This window comes from Phaseolus vulgaris, chromosome 6 (genome assembly GCF_000499845.2).
Source record: "Phaseolus vulgaris cultivar G19833 chromosome 6, P. vulgaris v2.0, whole genome shotgun sequence".
NCBI classification, from domain to species: Eukaryota; Viridiplantae; Streptophyta; class Magnoliopsida; order Fabales; family Fabaceae; genus Phaseolus; species Phaseolus vulgaris.
In genome coordinates, this window is record NC_023754.2 from 18,913,845 (window position 1) to 18,932,643 (window position 18,799).

General features: G+C 30.6%; 2 protein-coding genes and 1 pseudogene across 2 annotated transcripts; 1 reads left to right on the forward strand and 2 right to left on the reverse strand.

Moving 5' to 3' along the window:
• Positions 1–265: 265 nt before the first annotated feature.
• On the reverse strand, positions 266–2,736 carry LOC137831556 (expansin-A8-like; annotated as a pseudogene).
• Positions 2,737–10,674: 7,938 nt separating this feature from the next.
• LOC137831557 (uncharacterized) lies at positions 10,675–13,438 on the reverse strand. Its single transcript, XM_068639280.1, has 4 exons — positions 13,110–13,438; positions 12,581–12,660; positions 11,866–12,034; positions 10,675–11,023 (listed from the first exon to the last, which is right to left on the reverse strand). Exons 2-4 carry the CDS (start codon positions 12,638–12,640, stop codon positions 10,827–10,829), a joined length of 426 nt encoding a protein of 141 aa, XP_068495381.1. The 5' UTR covers positions 12,641–12,660; positions 13,110–13,438; the 3' UTR covers positions 10,675–10,826.
• Positions 13,439–15,051: 1,613 nt separating this feature from the next.
• On the forward strand, positions 15,052–15,860 carry LOC137833493 (agamous-like MADS-box protein AGL80). Its single transcript, XM_068641839.1, has 2 exons — positions 15,052–15,130; positions 15,358–15,860. Exons 1-2 carry the CDS (start codon positions 15,052–15,054, stop codon positions 15,858–15,860), a joined length of 582 nt encoding a protein of 193 aa, XP_068497940.1.
• The last annotated feature ends 2,939 nt before the right edge of the window (positions 15,861–18,799 follow it).

The window sequence follows — 18,799 nt, forward strand, 5'->3', positions numbered from 1 at the left end:
TTTATTTAATTCTCCATGAATTGGATTTCATTTTCAAACTATTACATGAATTTGAAGTACTCATAAAATAATGTTATAAAATGTGTTAGTAATACTTTTTCAATAATATAAAGGCACTGTTCTGTCATATTATAGTTAAAAATGAGTAAGAAGTGAGTTTTGAATCCAACAATAATAAAGAGAGTACTACTAATTAATTTCATTTAATCATTTAACAACTCATTATTATGAGATAGGTGAAACAAATATTTCATGCAAATTAAACTTCTCTGATCAATATAATTATTAACTTCGATTGAAGAAAATTAGCACAACACACAAGATAATACAACTCTCTCCATACATGTATATTATATGTGAAGTGACCAGCGGGTGCCACATAAACACCTCAGCTACTTTCTAGACCAATAAAATAAAACACTGGCCTTTCAGAATCACAGTTACAAGAATTGATCAACACCTATTATGACACTTTATGGTTCTTCTACTGAGGTGAATAATAATAGGTATACAAACTTTTTTGTACTATTTTCTACCCTCATTGCTAAGGTCTCTAGAACTGGCCTCCTTGGAAGGTCTGGCCAAATTGCCAATTGCCTGGTGCCACATTGTAGCTTGCCACAGTTCTGCCATCACTGGTGGTCACTTGAAATGAGAGGGCTTGTCCATTGAGGTAGGAGTTGCTCTGCCAGTTTTGGCCCCAATTCCTTGACATGGGTTGCCATCCAGTTTTGGACCCTTTGATGGACACTGAATGCACATCCCCAGCACCACCCACATTGGTGATCAAAACTAGATTGAAGTAAGAGTGACCATTGATAGTGAATCTTATTCCTCCCTTCTTTGCACAAGGAACCCTGCCATCACCAAAATTATAGTATAGTTTAGTTTAGTACTAGTTAAACATATGATCAATTGAACAATGAAGATAAAGTGAGGAATACCAGTCATAGATAAGAAAATTAACTGCATGTAAGTAAACAAATCATGAATGTCTTTGAATATCAGCTGTTTGAGTTTCTCATCAGCATCTGAGATTACTTGTTTTTTTTTACTCACTTTATAGGCTTAATATGGTTAGTATAGATAAGGTAATTATGTTATTCAAGTCTCTTCAGTTTGAGATCAGTTTGATATGAAAGGTAGAAGTTGAGGTTTGGTAAGGGCTACACCAATTTTCACATGTTCATGAATAAGGGCCATTCACTAAAATGAGAATAAGTGTTGTACCTTTATGTGACTTTTCAATGAGAGAGTAATTCATTTTCAACATTTAATAACTTCACTTTATAAATTAGGTAATATAGTTGTAAATGAATTAAATGTGACCTTTAAGCTTGAAAGCATTGCCAAATTTATGGCTTCAATTACCTTCTGAAGGCTACCGGCACAATACCAGCTCTATATTCAGCAATTTGAAGGAAGGCAGGTTCAGCCATATCAAAGTGTTGCAAAGGTGGGTTGCACCAACCACCATTGTTGTTAGGCAAAGATGGATTTGGGGGGCAGAAGTTAGTAGCAGTGACTGTAATAGTGCCAGGTTTGCACCATCTTGGGTCATCATCACATCTCATTTCAAAGCAAGAACCACAGCTTAAGCCATTGTTGAACAAAGCAGTGCTAAGAGCCACAGTGTCTGTTCCATAACCCTGGCTATACAAATTTCCATACCCACATGCTCCACCTGCATGTATAAAACAAAAGGATAAACCCCACCATCTCAACTTTCAATATAATAATAATAATTAAAAGGAGTTTATTTCTTTACAATGTTAAAAAGAGTAGTTTTGCAAGGAATTTCACATAACTGAAATCTTTGACAAGTGACTAGATTTTCATGTTTTGAAACATGATGCAAAACTTATTAACACTTGCACATTATAGTATTAGTTATGAACGTGTTGCTATTGCTAATGTCGGCACTAGTAAATGGTAACACGGCACATTAAGTAAAATGGGCGTAGCTCAAGCTATGTGTACAGTTTCACTATTCCTCTATTCTTTCTCCTGCTAAAATTACATTTCTAGCCAATATTTAGGTTCATGAAAAGAAATATAATAAGTGAGATGTAATAAAAATGACATTAGATTTCAGTGTTTTTGGCTTATTTTTAAAGTAAGATGCATGGATTAGAATTTGAGGCAATACTTTCATGCAATATTTGTTTTCTTGATTTAAAAGTATAAGATAAAACCACTTTCTATTTTATTTTATCATAGCAATATCTTAACTTCATTTCATCTACTTGATTTCCTTTCATTCCATTCTATTTATCATTTGATATCAGAACAGAAAATATGCATAAACATCCATAGTAGTAGATATTTAGAGAGAGAAATTAATAAAAAGTGAAAATTGTGGACATAATATATGTTATGATGTCACTAAAAAAGAGAATAAAGATAAATACAAATATGAAGAAGTATTTGCACTATTTGAGTTGTAAAAAATATTACTCTCCACAAAGGAAAAGAAAAAGTAAAGAAATGAAGGCTAAACTCACCCATTGTGCCAGAAGCATCACCCCCACCATAGAAAGTGGCATGACCACCCTGCCAACCACCATAGTCAGCAGTGGCACCTTGGAGATTCATGTTAACAAAGAGAACAACAATGAGAGTCAGAAGAGCAATGGAAAGTTCCTTGTGTGCCATTGTGAGCTATGATAAGGCCTAAACAGGGGAGCAAAACAGAGGAATGTGCACTTTCTTTGCTATGCTGTGAGGTCAAGTGCTTAAAGGGGGGCCTCTATTTATAAGTAACATCTTTTTACTTTTTTTCTTTTCTCTTATTACTAACTTCAACAAAAGTGTTATTTTTCCCCAAAGCCACTGAACAAGTGACAAATGAAGTGCACATGCGCTGGTTCTAGTTGAGGTTCCCAACCGCTAATATTGTGGGCCACACCCCTGCACATGCAACCCCATCTATCTTTTCTTCCCAACTTTATAGATCAATATTAATATTTTTCTGTGGCCAATAGAATAATCAACATTTCTTCTTTTTTTCCCTTAGTAACACATTTTAAGTCATTCTTTTTAGAAGTTTTTATTATTAGTTAGAGTTTAGAAAATACAACTTAATACAACCAGTAAAATTTTGTAGTTTTATCAGATTTTAACTGATAATAAAGGATATATTTGATAGAGGATGTTGCTAAGCAGTTTTTTGTTGTTGCCTTTTATGTAATGGATAAATGGATAAGAGCTGAGGTATGATTAGCTCTTGCATGGTGTTAAGAGTCCCTATGATAAAAGTCTCAAAAGCTAAATTGCACTTTGAATTGAGATGTGTAGGGTCTTAAGAAATTATGAACAGTATCTTAGCACATGGAGAAGTATCTGTCTAACTGGGCAAAATCAAAAGAAGAAGCTACTTAGGACATTTGTATGGTGCAGCCAGCTCTCCTTTTCCAAGGGTCAAAAAGGGGATAGAACAGTATCTTCTCAGTGCTTCAAAATGTGCCACATAAGAAGTATTTCAAGGGCCTGGTCATTTTATTTTATTGATTTATTTGGTATTTTCAGTTCTTGAATATAATAAAAGAGTTGGTTGATACTTTAATAGAAACAGCCTTGCTTCCAGTTGGACAATCTGAGAGTGGTAATTGGTATGCTTTCACTCACACAAATGTAAGTTAACTACTTGACCCTTCCCTCTGAGAGTTTTTTAATTACATTGAAGAAGGAGCTTCTATTTGGTGGAAGATCATGTCCTAATTAGGTGTAGCATATTTACACTCACTAATTGATTTGGTGTTTGACACACAAAACATGTGGACAAAACCATTATGTGGAGTCTTACAAGTTACAAGTATTTCTTGAAAATAATTGTCATATATGTGTGTAAATACATTATGAGAATTTACTAAATAGGAATCAATGGACTTAAAGAGAAAAAAAGAAGGGTAGTTAAAAGTGATAAATGAAACTACTAGCTGTTTTTAACAACCACAGTATATTCTGAAAGTTAATGTGGCTGTTTCCTTTTCTCCCTTGTTGGGGATGAGTCCTATTTCCTTGGTTTCTAAGGGGCACAAAGTTTAATTAACAAAATTAACATTAATATATGCTTCCAAATGGGGGAAATTGAATTTAGACCCTTTCTAAATTTTATCATTATATTGTGTGACCAGGTATTCTTGATCTTGTTTCACAAGAATGCAACCATCGTATCTGGTGTCAGTGATTTCTTAATGAAAGAAAACTAAATTAACATAGGAATCTGGAGGTGAAGAATATTTAAGGATCTTTATTCTTGTTATTCATCCTCAACAATTGTTTTTTTGTTTTTTTGCTTTCCGGTGTGTGTATGTTATTTTCTAAGAGGGTTCTTACTAAAGTGATGAATCAAATGTATAATTTGACACATGGGATGAGACAGACATTGTGGATATGTTCTGCTGACTTTTATGGGAGCTCTAATCACATGCAATGCAATGGCCAGAAAACTAGTATTGACTATTGAATACATGGTTGATATTTGAAAGCATACATTGCCAATGCTATGTTGATTAAAACCAGAACAAGATAACATGGCATTTTTTATATCACTCTCATCATGTTTTTCTTTCTTTCTTTTTTCTTTTTTATATTCTTTTTAAAGATAGCTTAGCAAATTTCTTTTCTTCTGTGGAAGATTCACATTCAATGTCTGTGAGTAGGAGTTCTTGAGTTTAGAAAAATAAAAGATTCTACATGTAAAAGTACAGTCATGTTCATCCATTAACTTTGAATGTTATCATTGGTGCATGTGTGCTTATTTTGTTCATATTCAATCATAACACATTCAAAGTGCATAGACACACCTTAAAAGTGTATTGTAGAATTTCTCAGAAACATGCTTCAAAAGAATACAAGCTTATCAATATAAAAACTGTCTTTTCTTCATTATTTATCAATTTTCAACACAATCCCTTTTTTTTTCCTTTACTCTCTCTTCTGCAATTTTCTCTCGCCCCTGTAAAACACAAATACACTTTTAGTTTATGTTAAAACTAGCTTGTGCTTCTTTTGGTTTAACTAAAATTTCAAGTTGCTTAAATCAAAACATTATTTTGGCCTGACAAAAAAAAGGACAAAATAAAAGATAAAATGAATGATTCAAAAAATGGATTTTTGTTCCCTTACTGTTAAAAAAATACTAAATATCCAAATCTATAACCTTATACAAGTAAACTTTTGCTGTTGAAAGGCATCTTCTTCAATTATTAGTTAGGTAGTTCAGTTAATTATATTCTACAGGGCATTTTGAGTTAATATTAATAATAGGATCATTCTAAGGTATTTCCTTTGTATTCACACCATATAACTTTTCACCCAAATTAAAAAATAATTCATAACATATAATAAACGACCGACAAAGTACTAGTGGGTAAATTTTCTTAAAAAACTATGTTTAGAAATTTCCTTTGAGAATGTAAACTATAGCATTGATGTCTATTTCAAAAGGGTTATTTTTTCCCCTTTGTTTGATCCATTTATTCGGTTATTTTATTGGTTAAGCTGTGGTCTTCTGTTCATAACTAAAATAAGCTACTAATAGTAGTTAACAGCACTTTAATGAGGTAACCATTTTGTAAACCATGTTGATATCATCAAAGTCTTAAAATTTCAACTGCTACAAAATTTATTATAAACATGGGAGCAGGATCACATGATATATTTGAAAATAAAGTATAATGCATAATTCTTTCTTGCTTGCTCTAAATGACATTGACAAGGACAGTGCAATGGCTATTATTGCACAAAATGCTTTGGAGACTGTCATATTTCCTTTCAAATCAAATAAAAGAGAAAATAGCTTCTGACCGACTATGTGAGAACCCTTTCACATATTTGTCTATTCATTTTCATATCATTTTCTTGGTAACAACTTTCCTTGACAAGGACAGAAGATAAGTGAATTAATCTCACATGGATTCTTACACTCATCAGCAATGCAAGTAGCACAAGTCTATTCATCTCGTGCTTCTTTTTTTCTTTTTCTTGTAACGAGCTTCTGAATTGCAGAAATCAGTAAAGAATGTATAATAAGAAACCAAACTCCATTCATGTGAACCTGCAAGCTCAATTCTGCAGAATTTTGGACATCCCCATAAAGTTTTCTCACTTTTGCTATAATAATTACGCCATTATAAAAATTAGGTGACAATCTAAGTATTCAGTAAATGAATCAAATAAATAAGGTCCACTTCAATTTCTATCTCTTAAATCCAAGTGATTAATCAATTAAAAAGGCTCCATATGCTGGTCAAAACATAGAAGCTAATTTTAGGAGATAACAAGACTAAGTAATTAAGAGGAAAAAGTGAGTTAAGTTTTTTTGCATTCTTACAATCATAGTTGAGTGATCCTTGCTTGTTATCAATGAGATTTCTCGTAAAGTATAATGTTTACATACATAAAGACTCTTAATATTAAACCTTAAAATGACTTAAAAAACATAATTACCTCTCAATCATAACCATGTTGGTGTTCTAGATTGTTTTATACTTTTGGTATTACGTTTCTAAATTCTTTTTAGACCCTTTATCAATTAAATTTGCTTGTCACCAATTTCTGGCATATAATCATTAATAGACATAAAATAGGCTCTAAAATATACTTTATGTGACAGAACAGATAGGGAATTGTTTGTCATGTTGTTATTATAAGTCTAGCTTAGAATGGATTGAGAAGAAAACCATGGTAATTGTGATTTGTATTCCTAGCTAACTATATAAAGTAGAGAAAGAAAAGGCCACAGTAGCTGATGAAATTATACTTGGCCCTACCATGTTAGGGGCACATGCAAGTTTCGGTTGAGCTTTCTCTTAAATCTTAATCCCTGTCTTTCTTTATTATTTTCCCTTTTTATCTTTTCTTCTTCTAAGATTTCATGTACCAATCAATCATATACCATCATAAATTAATGACTAGTACATATGTAAATGAACTTCAAAAAGAATCCTTTCTAACTTAACTTGTGATTCTAAGTCATATTTTATTTTTACCACCATTAGATTCTCTGGTTTTTCTGAGAGACTTTTGTAAATCATTTATAAAGATGTATTATATAGGAATTGAACAGAGTCTTCTCTAACAAACTTTGTTGTGAACTGAACTAGACTTATTAGATAGAATAATAGCTTCTTCCCTCTCAAAAAACCAAATTTGTCACAGTCCCAAAGGAATATGCCCTCTTTGATAGGTTTGGATCTGGTTTGACACCTTCCCTAAGGATTACATACGCGTAAAAGTATCTTTAAAAGGCATGCAGCTTACTATGAAATCACATTTCCTAACAACACATATGAAATGAACCTTCCATGATGATTCAATGCTAATTCTTAGTCCTAGTGTAAGGTATAGATATGGACAATTTTGAGACATAAGGGGGAATTTCCACTAGAAAAAGTTAAAAAAATGAATGTAAAAGATAAACCAACAAGGGGAAAAGTAGGCTAATTCAGGAACAAAACAAGTGATGAAAAAGGAAAGTTTCTCTCACTTATTTTAAAAGTGAAACTAATGAATATAAGATGTACCAGATTTGTTTGGTTTCTGCTGTTGGTTTAGGGATCAATGAAAGTTCCCTTCACAAGGGATTGTCCAATTTATTTGGTCCCAATTTTATGGTAAAGGAACTTGTGGATGACCTTGGGTGGTAGTATTTTAGTGAAGGACAGTTGAATTATGAACACACATATGGAACCAAAATGGCCATTTGTGAAGGGTAGGGGTCTGAGGAAACTAAAAACATGTGTATATATTTTAACCTTGGTAAACCTTATGAAAATTGCAGCAATAATATATGGGTCATAGTCAAGCCATAGAGACTTTGATGAAATTTAACAAAAATCTTTGAAAAATATATTTTTGTTTAGGTAGAGGAAAATGAATCCAAAAGTTTACATAATTTATGTCCACAAATTACTAACCTAGCTGTTTGAAATAAAATAAAATAAAATAAAAGTCTTTTTCCTTATTGAGGGGAGAGAAAATGGGTATTAATTCTCACCAAATATTTTGTGGTCTAGATTTTTCCATGATTGCTAAATTGAAGTTCAAATTTAGCAAATAAACATAACAAATCAAAGAATTATTTTCCTTTAAGGAAACCACAACAGTAACAAAAATATATATAGCATTTAATGTGTTTAGTTTGAGAAAAGAATATTTCATTATTGTTATCTTTTTTAATCAATCAATACAAATGAAAATAAATAAAATAACATTAAGCTAATACACTTTTGTAATTATCATTAAAAAGTATACAAAACATCTTTAATTTAATATCTTCATATTTCGAAATTTATTCATTTGAAATGGTCATTTCGTTTTCCAAAAAGTACAACAATATTTTTATTAAGTCATTAATGAATTTATAGCATGTGACAAATGTGAGCTATAAATTGTTTATGAATTAGATAGAAATATGAATAAAAAAAACCATTGTACATTTAACCCTATAGACGACTATTTCAAAGTATAAGTAAGCATGCAAATTAGTCCTCCTAATTAGGCACATATAATCCTCTGAAAAAATTACCTTTCAAAAGAAATATAGACATATTATAATAACTTAATCATCCTGAAAATTTTAAACATCAGTTTTAGTCATTTAACATTTAATTTATAGTTGAATTTAGTTCTTCAGTTAATAGATGATTAAATTTAACTTCATGTCACATATATTTATGGAGAACCACATAATCAATGAAACTAAAATGATTTATAAGTAAGTTACATAATTTTAAATATAATTTAATATTTATATGCCATCATTAGTTTTTAAAATAAAATTCAACAAATAATATGTAACAGTTTATAAGTTGATATGACTCTGCAACAATTATTTATGTTATCAGTATTTACACAGTCTTTTATGTAAAATAATACATGCTATGCATGGTTGGTAAGTAAGACAATTATCTAACTCATTAAGTTTCTGAACCTATCCATCAGTTTCAATAATCAATTGGACTGCACAGTTTTTCCATTTGTCGCATTGCATAAGAATCTGTGGAGAATTGAGTTCATATTTGGTTCCTAATTATCATATTAGGAACACTATCAAAGACTTAATGCAGATTATTTTTAAGTACCATCTCTCAATTCAAAACAATTATCGATTGAGAAAAGGAAAAGAATATTTGGTTGCCTTTTAGTAGATTTTTAGACAAGAGAAAATATGTATATTAAATAAGTCAATCAAGGTTAAAATACTATTATTAGCCAAATCACATTATTCTTTAAGAAAGAGGATTAAGTAAATATATACAGATTTATTCAACATGAATTAGTCTGACCATAAACATATAAACAAACAAGAAATAACAATATACATATCATCAATAATGGAGGCTGAATTTTATAATTTTTTTGTTTTATTTTTTTCTCTAACTATATAAGAGGTGTTGATGAATATTTTACTCACGATACTTTTTGCTAAATGTGCCATACCTTCAAGACAACCGAAAACAAAAGTAATTATACACTAAATGGTGACTTTTGGGGTATGGAGTCATTCTTTTAAATAGCAAATTATATAAACTATTCTTTTAAATAGCAAATTATATAAACTATTCTCGAACAGGATTGAAATAAAGAGAACGATTGAACTCCTTTTTGGTCAGTTAGTCTGCTCTATTTCTTGTCTTCATGAATTCCAGGTTCGGATGATATATGTAAAAGGCACTCCTACGCTTAAGTAAGACTTCGGCACTCGCCACTCAGTATATTTAGTACTACTTGATGTTTGATCTTTGATCAGTCTCATCAATTTTCTGCTTGTGTGTAATGGTTTCTATCGGCCTTGAACGGATGTTGTGAGGTCAATTTGTTAAGGAGAAGTGATCCTGGAGGCAATCAAAGATGGTTTATTAAGCATAACTTTGGTGATGGTTTTAAAGCTACCACAACAATAGGCCAAAAGTTGTTAATGTGGTCAGCCCCCTTGGAACTTAGGAATAAGCAAAACAATGTTAGAATTTACATCAAGAAGGATCTAACCCTGATGGAAGAATTGAGAGACAGAGCAAAAGACATCTAACCCAATGATATCCCAGAAAACTTGGTAGAAGTAGCCACCAAAACTATCAAAGTTAGAGGCACTGTGCCCATTCAGGGAGAAGATAACCTATTTGACCTTTTCGAATGAGGGAGGCTTGGTGAGCTTGACAGAGCATGGAGCTTGACAGAGCATGGAGTGAGGAAACATCTGAGAAGTCATTCCTGCATGCTTAGAGAGAAGAAAAGTAGCCTAAGATATGAGCATCTAGATCTGATCGGGAAGTTAGAAACTTATTCGCATCCCTAAGAATCAAATTGGATTGAATAGAATGCTTGAATTTCACCACACTGTAAAAAAAACTTGGGAGTTTCTATCTCCATTAGTAAACCATTGTATCCTATATTTCTCTTTCGGAAAAGCTTCCTCAAACAAGAAGGCATGACTAGAATGTATGATTTGGATCGTTGAGAACAGTAAACTGATTACAATCTTGTAACTAACTGAGGAACATGAAACATTGCAACTGACTATTGACCCGTTACACCAATAACCAATCATGTAAGAACCCAATTCACATTACAAACCTTAAACCACAGCCAAGGTAATAATGTATAGCCAGAGGCAATTTCTAACTAGTCCCCATATGTAAAGCATTGCTCGAAAATGAATATCGGATGTCAGAAAACTTGTCTTGTCTCAGACATTGTAATTCTTGCTTTGTGCGTAAAAAGCAACAAAGGCTAGCAGTCATACGATACTTTCAAAGCAATTGAATGGCAATATTTAGATTATGTACTCATCCAAAATGTGAAAACGGTAAGATATAAATTTATCGGCCCAAAAATACAACACGATCCTTTTGGACTGCCTGTGTTAGGTTGATATCGAAAAGCTCACAACGTATAGGCATCTCCATCTCATAGAACGGATTCTTCAAAACGTAGTCCGTGTACAATTCATAAACAAATTTCAGTAAATTTTCCATGTGTTGAGCTCCCGGCTCACATACCACAAAAAACTTTGTCCCTGCAAGGGAGAAGAAACATTTTTGTTAATACCAATATTAGGAAGAAATAAAAGTGAGAAAATCTTGCATGCTTATTTTGCCAGTGACATTTAACCGAATACAGAACTGCTAAACAATAAAAAGATAGTTCCAACTTCCATTAAAATAACAAGTGTGAAACATAAACGCTAAAGTAGGGCAAGGAAACAGCTAAACAACAGCCAAACATCTAAAACAATGTCAACTCTCAAGAATTCAAGTTCATTGATCCAAATCCGAAGATGCAGATGTGACCCAGAGGAATGGAAAATTTTGTATTGTGTTTAAAAAAAAGCCAAATGAGGACAGTGCGAAAAAGTGAAGTAATGGGTGTTTATTACCAGAAAAATGACAGTGCTGAGAAAACATTATAATCACACAGCAAGAAAGAAGTATGTAATTACAAAAATAATAATAAAAATCAAATACAGTTAACATACTGGGTCATATCACCAACAAGTTATATTTATTTCTACATTAATCCAACCTGTCTTCCAACTAAACGATTCTGTTTTTTACTCCTAATATCAGGTGTTCGAGAAAATAATTCATTTCTAAGTTTGCAACATAACATTTCTAAGTTCACCTTATAATGGGGTTTATCTGTTTAGCCTATGGAGACCTTTTAGACAGAATCAAGATTAAAATCCCAAGGCAATCAAGTCCACTTCATTTATAATGGCGTTTACAAATACTTATCTAGAGCATATACTCAAAGCACATGCGTGCATGAAAAGGAAAAGGTGTTACTAGACATAAACTAATCATGTATTCACTGAGTAAATTGCAAAGCTAGTGCAATAATGAGTTAAAGACTAATTACCTGTCAGCGACTGAAAGCAATGAAGATCAAACGTATCTGCTTGGAGAAGTTCAATTCCTAAACAGCCTGATACAGGTGATAACTGCTGAGAGATTGCATGCATTGAGTGCCATAAACTTGCCACCCGCAAGCTGTCATTGGTATCCATTCGTCCAGCAGACCCATAATCCTAAATGCAAAAGAATTGTCGTAATTATAATAGATTCCATGTAAAAAGAAAAGCTTAACTAAAACTCTAACTAAAATATTGAAATTGATTTTTAAAACGAAAGGTCGGAAAGAAAACTAAAATATCGTCGCTATCCATCTTCCCAGCAAGTCCATATCCTAATTAATAAGATTCAGCATACTTCTTCTTAAACATATTGACAATTCTAGCTTCTAAGAAACAAACAAAACTCCAAATATCAGACTTATATACTGAGGAACCAGTGGGATGAAATGTAAAAGATATCTTGGTCATTTCTTTAACCGAATTTAGAAGCTGTAGCTCAATATACAAGCTGATCGGACATACGAGACTTAATTAACCATGCAAAAGAAAGTATAACAATGTCAGAACTTTAGGTTTCTGTCACATTAGAAAAAAAACATGTAACAATAATAATGCTTCCTGCCATCATTTCAGGGGAATATAAAATAAATTTCTTAGAAACCCATCAGAAATAATTTAAAGTTTGAATTAGAGAGCAACAGAAAGTAAAGACAACCATACCTTATAATAGATCAAACCACCAGACTTATTGATGATGTAAAGACTGTAAATTGCAGCCATTCCAAAAACTTTTCCAGAATCTGAAACGAATGTGGGGATAGAATTTAACAGCGAATTTTTCCAAATTAAACTCTTGTACTTACCACAATTACACTGTCTAGGATTTACAGTACCGGCAACAAACCAACATTATCGTGAACACTGAATGAAAATAATTGACAATAAATAATTAAAACACATATCAGCATCCAAATGCTCCTGAAGAACAGCCAAAGACATAAAGCAATCTTTACCATTACATTTACAAGAACCACAACCAAAATTCAGAACCCCAATTTTTTACTTCTTTTGAAAGAAAAACATTTGATTAGACAAGCGAAGCACGAAAGCGGTCCACAGAATTAAGCGCGCCGAATGCGATGCGGACCGGACGCGGCGTCCAGAACATAATTTCGGCACAACACAAAACCAGATCCAGAAATATCTCATAATCTGAAAACACGTGAGAGGAGAAGAAACAAAATCATACCGTGAGGGCAGAAAACCTAACAGAGAGAAGGAGAGGAGTATCGACGTCGTCAGAGTGAGGCTCCTTGCCCCGCCGTTGCGGTCGCCGACGCGAACTTGAGGGAGGAGGTCAGATCAGCTTGCAGCGGAGGGAGGGGAGATTGGAGATGAGATTCGTTGCTCGTGAGTGAGTATGTTGCCGGTTTCCGGTAACCGGTCGCCGCCGCGCCGCGAGCTTGAGGGAGGAGGCGATTCGTTGCTGTGGGTGAGTTGTGTTTAGTGTTTTGCCTTCTTGTTTTCAGTTTCAGAGAGAGTGAGGTATTACGGGTTACGGGTTATGGGTTATGGGCTGAAATACCCGACCCACGTAATCAGATTATTAACATTGTTATTTTTAATTTGAAGTATTTAATGATTATTTTAAAACTAAATATTTAATAAATTAAAAATTTTGGTTTACTTATTTCTTATTATTTCCTTTAATTGTATTTTACTTATCTCCTGGACTGATGAGTAATTATCTATATCAAATTCTTTCATATAGATTTTTTTTATCGGCCTTTCATATAGATTGTTAATTATTTAAAAAACTAAAACCAAATACAAAAAAATATAATCACATTTAGTATGTTTTATTAATTAATTAATTTAGTTTTCCTTAAATTAAAATATTTTTTACCATTTAAAAAGATCATGATAATTAATTTAGTAATTAATAAATAGCACAATTAATTTAATAATAAAAGAAGTACATGGTTTAATTGATGACATTGTGCTTCATATTATGGATGATCTAGATTTCACGATTGCTTTTAATTTTTTTTCTTAATATATATATATATATATATATATATATATTAAATAAAGAGGATAATGTGTTTATGTAAGTTATTGAGATATGCTAACCCAACTATTGTTAGCTGTGGAATCTCCTTTTATGGTACATAATACATCATACTATAGATGTAATTAAAAGTGAATAACACATATTCAGTGTATTAGATTAATATATAGTTGATACATTTTTATTTTGTATTAAATAATTAATGATTATTTAATATTTATAGTACTGCTACTTTATATTTAAATAATAATTTATCCATTTTGTATATATGAATGAATTTTTTTAGAATATTTTAATGCACAGCTAAAAATTAAGTGATTTATTGAAGTATCTTTCATCTATAAAATGTTTCTGTAATAATAAGATGTAAAGAGTAATTAAATATTATTTTTAATATACACGTTTTAATCAGTATTTTTTTTTTCATAATGGGTTTAAGTTTTAGTTATATAATAATTAATGAAAAAATAATCACATCAAAAAAACATTTATCCTTTTAAACAAGGCTACTTGAATTAATTATTATTAAATATAATTTCTAAATATCATGAATATCACTGCAAAAGTATAACATGAGACCACTCGTTTCACTTGTCCTCAATCTAAACATGAAAATCTAAATTTTTGTTTATCATCCAAAAATGGTAGCTTTTCCATTTAGAAGTTTTTTTAAGTAAAAAAACATTTAAAAAATTACTTATATTTTCATTATTATTTTGTTTCAGCTTTTAAAAAAAAAACAAAATCTAAAATCTGATTAAAACCACAAACTATTTTAATAACTCATCATAAAAATTGGTTGTTTTTAAAAGCATATTTGCATATAAACAAATATAAGTTAGTTTATACCTTTTTAAAAACAATCACTATTCATTGTAATCACTTTTTTAATCTGTAAAATTTCTCTAATTGTTCATTGTAAATGAATTGGATTGTGATTTTTTGCTTAAATGTATTTGGTAATTGAGATTCTCTATATTAATGCACCTAGCAAGCTTTCCCTAATTTGAATATACTTGCATCTTAAGTATGCTTATATAAACAGCAAAAGAGTGAAAGTGAGAAAAGCACATTCTCACATTAACAATATTTTCAGAATTTCTCTCTTTTGATCACTACCATGGCAAGAAAGAAGTTGGATCTCACATACATTACCAATGACTCAAAGAGGAAGACAACGTTAAAGAAAAGAAAACATGGTTAGTGGTTGATTTCTCTTTCTCTTCATATTTATATAAATTTGTATATTATTATTAGCTTCAATTATATCATATATATGAGAAATATTCTATAAGTTAGTTTATAAAGAATTTTGTTTTATTTTATTTTATTCATATATTTTTCTTCTAGGAATGTATATGGATAAATTTGTGCCATCACACATCACTTCTCATTTTCTCTAATTTTATTTATGTTTTATTAATAGGTTTGATCAAGAAAATGAATGAAATTAGCACTCTTTGTGGGATTGAATCATGTGCCATAATTTATTCTCCAAATGATCCCCAGCCAGAGGTTTGGCCATCTGAGTCAGAAGTTCAAAGGGTGCTTTCCAAGTTCATGGAAATGTCTGAGCAGAAACAAAGCAGAAAGATGTTGAATCAGGAGAGCTTGTTGAAACAAATAATCATCAAAAGCCAACAACAGTTGACAAGACAGAGGAATGAGAACAGGAAAAAAGAAATGACTCATCTAATGTTTCAGTACTTGAGTATTGGGAAGGTTTTTGACAATCCTAGTTTAATAGATTTGAATGATTTGTCATGGCTGATTGATCAGAACCTGAATGAAATAAAAAAGAAGATGACTATGATCCAAATCCAAGAAGTATCTTCGGTGACTGAAAATGGAGGAGAACATGGATTCATGCATCATGTTCAAGGGCGGGAAAGCAAGATAGACACATTAAGAAGCAATATTGATCCATGAAATTCATTGGAGATGTTAATGTCCAAAATGTCTTTGGCTAAAACCTTCTCTCCTTTAAGAGAGTTTCTATGATTTTTCTCATTTAAACTAGCAATTAATTTTAATGTCTTTCTTTGAACTATGTTTTATTTTGGTTTCTTTAATGTATTTTTTTAATTGAGTAGTGCATGCACATTATCTTCACGTTTGATGGTTAATGTTATTTTTTCTAAAAATAAAATCACCAATTTTTAGCACATGTTCTTAATTACATATTTAAACCAAAACTATTTTCGATTTGTCTAATGTAATACAAAAAGTTTTGCTTGGTTGTAACTAAGCATTCTCAAGAACAATAAGTTTTAACTATTTATAATCCAAACAGTTTTGCATGGTTGTAACTAAGCATTCTCAATAACAAGAAGTTTTGACTATTCATTTTGCAAACTATGAGATATAGATATTGTATTCATAGAAAGATATTAAGATTTTCAAAATCGTGACTTATAGATATTGTATTTATACTTTCACAATACTATTAACATACATCACACAACTATTGACTCTATTTCTAAAAGACGACATATGTGTTGAATTTGACTTAGATATATACACTTATCATACACCTTTAGTATGTTATTTCTCCAATGGAGTTACATTAAATAAAAACTAAGTCTTTTTATTGGACGGGGTAAATCTATATGATATGTCATACCAACTATTTTTCAAACTTTAGAATCAATCATATAAGATCCCTCGACTCTCAACACCTAATAATTTTCATCTATGTATCAGATGGGTATGAATATCTCCTTCTAGACGGATATCAAATTTAATACATATCTTATATATCTCAACATAATATTCTCTTTCTTGAGAATAACTATCTCTACATCATACATCATATCATATACCTCTAACTCAAATCAAACATCACTAACATGAAATCCATATCATCTCTTACTTTATAGAGTAATCAATAACATATTATACCAATTAAGATTATAATACTTTAAGATGAAAATACTATTTTAACTTAGAAATCATATAAAATACAATATTTTAGAATTTCATAATAAGCATTTTCGCCTAGTGAGGATTTGGCTCGTCCAATGAGCACTTCAATGGAGGTCTCAACTAAGAAAACTCGCTTAGTGAGAGTTTGACTCACCCAACTACCAAAACTCTCGGATCTTTATTAAAAAGAATTTCTCTCAATGAGCATATTTCTCACCCTACGAATCTGCATAATTCAAAAAATTTGCAAATAACACAAGGATTCTAATTGGTTTAATATAAATTTTAATTTTATATTTTATACAAAAACTTGAATAGATGATCTCAATTATCTACAACTTGTATCCATTTATTTTAGTTGTAGCCTTCTAAGAATCATGTTGATGCATGCATAATCACTACAAAACATTTAAAACAAAATAGTGTTTTCTTTGCAATTCAACCAATCCATAAATTTCATATGAATTCATTCACAATCACAATCCATCAAAACAAATTAAAGGTAAACATCATTTAAATTGTCATCAATCAAAATAAACTTAAGATATTAACTTCTTTAATTCAAAAGAATCAACCAATATATCAATCCCTAAAAGAATTTCAAAATAGTGTGAGCACGTTACCTCTACATCCAAAACATCTAATATAGAATATTATTTAAAACTAAACTAACTTTTCTTACCTATTTAAGTTGCTAAACAGAAGACCAAAAGTATCAACTCTACCTAACTCATAAACTCATGAATAACCTAAAATTGTACACAAAAAGTTATCATTAAAGATTTGAGTTTACCCTCCAAATCCTAAACTACAAACTCATCCTAGATCCCCCACATATGATCCATATGCAATGCTTATTAATATTTTTATTATTCTTATTATAATTATTATTAATTTTATAAATGTTATTAAGTTCTTGAAGAGAATTGAACTAGGTCCCAAGAGTCAACAAATAATCTATAATCACTACACCCAAGAAACTGTGGTGTTAAATTACGATTATTATTATTATTCATATTATGATTATGACTATGATTATTATAATAACAATAATAATAATATAAAATAATAAAATTAATATTAAAATTATTAATAATAATATTATTGATAATATTAATATTAATGTTCATAATATTATTGGTAATAGTAATGATAATAACAATTATATTATAAAGTTGAACAGTCTCATTAAACACTTTAAGTCTCAGATTCCTTTAAACGATATGTTAGACAAACCTTTAGTTTAACTCTCATGTTCATCCAAACGTAGAAGCATTGGTTGAATCCAGAATACAATCCAAGCCACAACTGTCACCACCAACGAAACACACCCTTGCAAATCCACCAACAAAATTCACCACCCGAAACCAAAACCCTAATATCAATCTTTACTTCAACAAAAAATGTTAATTAAAGTAACATTTTGCATTTATTACTTTTTGTCATTATACTATTGTGCATTGATGCATTCTTTTATTTTTTAAAAATAATTAAATACATTTTTTATAATTCTAAATCCTCCCATTTATTATATTAGTAAAAAATTGTAAATATGTTGAGATATCAACATTATCAATTCAAGAGTAATTACTCTCACGATAAAATTACATATCTATTAAAAAAATGTTATATATGATAAATGTTGGAATTTTTTTAAGAAATACTAATTTCATTCCTAACAGATTTTGGGTACCAAAAGTTTATTCAACACATGTAAGATTGAAATAAGAATAGCTTAATAGCTTAAACAAAACAAAGTATTAAAAATCTCTTTTAAAGTTTAATTTTAATAAATGAAAACAACCTCTATTTGAACAAATAAAGAACTTTCATAAAAAAAGAAAATACATTGTCTCCCTATTATCTCTGTTCCCTCCCACTCCCCTTGCTCTCTCAAGGTAAAAGAAATAAAAGTAACCAAATAACTTGTACTTCTAAAGCTT

What these genes read in the sequence shown, in the direction of transcription:
- LOC137831557 (XM_068639280.1), bottom strand. Translation starts at nt 12,640, where the DNA reads ATGGCTGCAATTTACAGTCTTTACATCATCAATAAGTCTGGTGGTTTG. An exon ending in GTGGTTTGATCTATTATAAG is followed by an intron (nt 12,035 to 12,580) that starts GTATGGTTGTCT and finishes TTTTGCATTTAG; the next exon opens with GATTATGGGTCTGCTGGACG. An exon ending in TTGCTTTCAGTCGCTGACAG is followed by an intron (nt 11,024 to 11,865) that starts GTAATTAGTCTT and finishes TCTCCCTTGCAG; the next exon opens with GGACAAAGTTTTTTGTGGTA.
- LOC137833493 (XM_068641839.1), top strand. Translation starts at nt 15,052, where the DNA reads ATGGCAAGAAAGAAGTTGGATCTCACATACATTACCAATGACTCAAAG. An exon ending in GTTAAAGAAAAGAAAACATG is followed by an intron (nt 15,131 to 15,357) that starts GTTAGTGGTTGA and finishes TTTTATTAATAG; the next exon opens with GTTTGATCAAGAAAATGAAT.